The sequence below is a fragment of the Monopterus albus genome, unplaced genomic scaffold, assembly GCF_001952655.1.
Source record: "Monopterus albus unplaced genomic scaffold, M_albus_1.0 scaffold394.1, whole genome shotgun sequence".
In the NCBI taxonomy this organism is placed as follows: Eukaryota; Metazoa; Chordata; class Actinopteri; order Synbranchiformes; family Synbranchidae; genus Monopterus; species Monopterus albus.
In genome coordinates, this window is record NW_018128274.1 from 988,827 (window position 1) to 994,049 (window position 5,223).

Genomic DNA, 5,223 nt, shown 5'->3' on the forward strand with positions numbered 1-5,223 from the left:
CCCAGAAAGGAATTGGTAGTAACACCAGAGGAGCAAAGCACCAGCTACTGGTTGATAAAGTAGTCACTCGAGACTGAAAGACCAGGCATACCAACCTGTGCACTGCCGGGATTGACTACACAAAAGCCTATGACTCAATGCCTCACACATGGATCCTGGAATGCTTGTAACTGTACAACATTGACAGGACTCTAAGAGCCTTCATCAAAAACTCAATGGGAATGTGGAAAACAACCCTAGAGACCAACTTCAAGCCAAATGCACAAGTCAACATTAAATGCGGTATCTACCAAGGAGATGGTCTGTTCCCACTGCTGTTCTGCATAGGGCAGAACCCCCTCAACCAGATCATCACCAAGAGTGGTTATGGATACCGACAATGGAATGGAGCAACTATCAGCCACCTCCTCTACATGGATGACATCAAGCTGTATGCCAGGAGTGAACAAGATCGATTCACACTGATCCACACCACTAGGATCTACAGCCAGGACATCGGAATGCCATTCAGACCGGATAAGTGTGGTTGAATAGTAAGTCCACGCAAATGATGCGTCCTATCATTGCAGTGTCATCTGCAAACTTAAGGATGATGTCCTTGTGGGAGGCGACACAGTCATGAGTGAACAGGGTGTGGGAAAACGTTTTGACTTGTGGGGTACAATGGCTTCTAAAATTTGACAGAGGGGCCAGGCCGGATGGAGTGTTTGTGTGAATTAATATAAATGACATAAAAGCCATTACACAAAATGTTTTGGCCTTTAACAGGTAGCGAAACATGAATACGCAAGGGTTATTGTACAAATTATTCTCCAAATGCATTTTTTTCATAACGCAGTAGAGAAATAAACCTTCAGTTAGTGGGAACAGTGTTGTTGGTCTCCTTTTTTAGTCAGTGCATCACAGACTGGAGTTAGTTTTGTTGTTGCTATTCTCAGGATAGATCTGAGGTGTTGGTCAGTTAACATGGATCTGTGACTAGCTTTGTTGATGTTCATGATGCTGAAATTCTGCTCACACACACAGGTTGGGCCAAACAACTCCAGTATCTTCTGTACCATCCTCTGGAGGTTTGGAAATGTGGCTTCGTTAAGTGAAGCATAAAAGTCAGTTTAAGAGAGTTGAACTTCTCCTTTAAAATGGAGGCAAACTGAAGATTGATTAGTTCCAATTACAGCTCCTGTGGTGTTGTTTCAGGGTCTTGTGACAGGGGACAGGACACCAGCTGAAGTAACTTGTCATTTTTTTCAAAATCAGAGAACTGACAGCAGAATTCTCTGTGCAGGTCGTCCAGTGATCTGCTGTATTTCTTCACCTTTTAGGTGGCCTCTTTCTGTATGGCTAGTGTGGGAAAATGGGCAAAAGATTTGTTTGAAATTTGTCTGGAGAATAAAGTCATCTTGGATTTCAAGGCTTTCACATTTGTGTGCATGTCGTGCACATATTGATCTTTCCCCTGTAGCTTCATGTTCAGCTCATTCATGTGTGGAAAAAATGCCCACAGCAAACGCAAAGTCACAAAGCCAGTTCTTGTCGCTCATCTCAGGAAATGCATCAGATTTCCACATTAACTCCAAAAATGCGCTAATCTCCACTTTGAGCGCTAACACTTGTTGAAACACTTTGCCCAAACTTAACCAGAGGATACGAGAGTGATAAAGTAAGTCCTGGTGATCCACATCGGTTTCCTCCAGGAACGTAATAAACTGATGGTGCTGAAGTCCCCTTACTCGTATAAAGTTAACAAGTTTTGCGACTGGATTCACAACATGATTAAGCTGCAACACAGACTTACACAGAGGTTCCTGATGAATGATGTAGTGAAGAAAAATAACATCCTGGTCAGGGTTTTCCTCTTTCACTTTATCCTGGATTCTTTTCAACAGCCCAACGTTTTTTACAGTTAAATTTGGCGATCCATCTGTGGTGACATTGGCAAGTTTACTCCAAGGTAGATTAATTTTCTCGACAACAGCAAAAACCCGGTCTGCGTATTCCCTTTCAGAGTCTCCATGGCCAAAAACTCCTCTTATCTCAAAACTGTCATTAATCCCTCGGATAAAAATTAGGAGCTGAGCAGTGTCTTTCAGGTCATTACTTTCATCCAGTGCTAGTGAATAAAACTTAAAGGACCCACCTTTTCGTTTAACTCACTGGATATATCTTCGTCAATCACTTCCAAACGGTGAGTCACTGTCCTGTGTGATTAACTGATTTTTTCAAACTTGCCTTTTCTCTCTGGACACAAGAGACCTGCTGTCTCTACTATGCATTCTTTCAAAAACTGGCCTTCAGAGAAAGGCTTGCTAGCCTTTGCTAATTTGAATGCCAGCATAAAACTTGCCTTGGTACTTGACTCTTGAATCGCAGTTTGTTGGTTAAACATTTTTGCTAAGTCTGTAAATTAGCCATCAATTAGTTGTTCTCCACTCCTCATTAAACACTCGGCACTCACTGTCCACTTTTCTTTTCTTTGGTCCACTAATTTTTACAGAAGGGGTCAAAGGGCAAAGTGAAAAAGTGAAGTAGAGAGGTCAATGTGTCTAAAGTGCACCATCTACCGGGGAAACACGGGAATTGCAGGGAAAAGGCAAAACGAGTGAAGTTTAATGATAACATAACTCAATAACATAATTTGGACAAGTTCGGCGGGCCGGATTAAAAAGCCTAATGGACCGTAGTTTGCCCATGCCTGGTGTAGAGGATGGGACTGAGGACACATCCCTGTGGGGTGCCAGTGTTTGTAGTGATGCTGGCTGAAGTCCTGTTGCCAATCCTGACAGACTGGTGCCTGCCAGTCAGAAAGTTCAAGATCCAGTCACAGAGGGTGGGGTGCAGACCCAGTGTGGACAGTTTGTGGGTGAGTTTGTGGGGGATAAAAAGACTACCCCTGCTGTTTGCACAAACTCAACACATTCCTCTTTTTGTTATATTTCAGGTAAATCTGCTGCTGACAGGTTTTTTTGTTTGTTTTTGCCAAGATATCTGCTGCTGTTGGTCATTTGCAATAACCATCTGACAATCTCCTATTATTGTTTGCACTACTTTCACTGACTGTACGCGGTTTTCAGTCACAGCTTATTGGCTGTACAATTTAGATTTATCTTAATTACATCAATCCAGTTCTTATTCTGTTCTATTTTTATTCTATTTTAGTTCCTAAATGTTATGGCACCCAATACTAGGTGAGAGAGAAACGGTATTTTAATTTTCTGTATGTCCTGCACATATGGTGAATTAACAATAAAATCCTTGAACGTATATATATATCTGTATATATGTATGTATGTACAGGTCTCTATTTTTTAAGTACTCTTTTAAGTAGTATACTACTTTTAAGTAGTATTTTTATTTTTATCTAATTTCCTAATGCATATTCCGTTGTTTGTTTGCACATTACTTCTTTACTTTGTTCTCTCAGCCTTATATATGGTTTACTTGCCCTTTGCTATTGCCTTACATGAGGATATGTACATACCTATTGAGAGCCGCTGTACCAGTCTAATTCCTCGTGTGTCCAACACACCTGGCCAATCAAGCTGATTCTGATTCTAAACTTCATACTTTGGAACCAGGACCTGATCCAGTATTTGGATCAAGAATCTCCTGAAAAATATAGTGTGGCAGATTTATTTGAATTTCAACATGTCAGATAATTAATGAACACTTATTATAGGTAATAGTAAGTATTGGATCAGAATCTGTATGGGCAGATACAGGGCGAAAAAACTGGATCAGGACATCCTTAATGGCCACAGTTATTTTAGTGAGGATGAGGGAATAACCACAATGTAATAAACAACAATGCACCACACTTCATTCTCTCTGGACCCTGTGCCTTCTACTCACATTGGTTTGCTTTGGAAGGTGAAGTGTGGTTCAGTCTCTCCAACGAGTCACTGCTGCCTTCGCCCAGGATATAATCAAAGTTAAGGATGAACATCATGACCACACCCTCCTCATTCTTCACTGGGATGATATGGGTGGCACAGAGGAAGTTTGAACCTAACCAAAGGAAATGAATCACAGTTAGAAACTGATACTAAACTTGACTGACTTGGTATGTGAGCCAGTGCAATCAGTTAGAACATCCTGAAATTATGAGCCACATCAATTTTAAAGGCAAGCTTGTTCAAACTTAGTTATTTTCTATGCAAAACTAAATAGTAAAATCTGATCACAGAATCAAAGCATCAACAGCTTTTCAGATATAGTACAGTCTGACCCTGGGGCTATCCATTAAAATACTTCTTGACATTCAAACTGTTTTTCCAGTGTGTGCAGACAGTCTTGGCAGAGAAATGAGGGTGCAAAAGTCCAGCAGCCCATTGAGAGGAAAGTGTCTGGATCTGAATGACTTTATATATCCACATATGCCTGAGTTGATCCTGCTTACTTCCATACTGTCCTCTACCAGAGGACCTGAGCTTGAAGGAAGGAATAAGACCACTCCAAAAGTGGGGGGCAAATGGGGGTTTTATATATATATAGGAGCTTTCTTCTTCACCATTAGGATCTACAGCCAGGACATCGGAATGTCATTCGGACTAGATAAGTGTGGTCGAATGGTAACAAGGAGAGGGAAGGTAGTCAGAAACGAGGGGATTGTACCACCAGAACGCAACATAACAGATGTTGAGGGCAGCTACAAGTACCTTGGGATCCTGCAGGCAAATGGGAACCATGAAGAGGCAGCAAGGAAAGCAGCAGCCACCAAGTACCTGCAGAGAGTAAGGCAAGTCCTGAGAAGTCAGCTGAATAGAAAGAACAAAGTCCGGGCAATTAACACCTATGCCCTGTCGGTCATCAGGTACCCCACTGGCATAATAAGCTGGCCAAAGGAGGAGATAGAGGCCACTGACATCAAGACAAGGAAGCTTCTTACAATGCATAGTGGGTTTCACCCCAAGTCCAGCATCCTGAGACTGTACGCTAAGCGGAAGGAAGGAGGCCAAGGAGTAGTGAGCGTCAGAGCCAGTATCCAGGATGAAACAACAAAGATCCATGAATACATTAAGAAGATGGCCCCAAGTGATCACGTGCTTAGTGAATCCCTCAGGCAGCAGAAACCACAGGAACAAGGGAAGGAAGAGCAGGAACCCTCATAGAAGGACAAACCCCTGCACGGTATGTACCACCGTCAAATAGTAGAAGTGGCTGATATAAAAAAATCCTATAAGTGGCTGGACAAAGCTGGACTGAAAGACAGCACAGAGGCACTAA

The 5,223-nt window shown here is 42.1% G+C and overlaps 1 protein-coding gene across 5 annotated transcripts in view; it reads right to left on the reverse strand.

The window, feature by feature from the left end:
* LOC109951523 (potassium voltage-gated channel subfamily H member 7-like) overlaps positions 1-5,223 on the reverse strand; it is a 170,261-nt gene that overhangs the window by 101,970 nt on the left and 63,068 nt on the right. For all 5 annotated transcript variants that reach the window (XM_020586085.1, XM_020586084.1, XM_020586083.1 and 2 more), the window contains exon 3: positions 3,850-4,005. In XM_020586085.1, the coding sequence (XP_020441741.1) occupies positions 3,850-4,005 (156 nt within the window). The remainder of the gene's footprint in view (positions 1-3,849; positions 4,006-5,223) is intronic.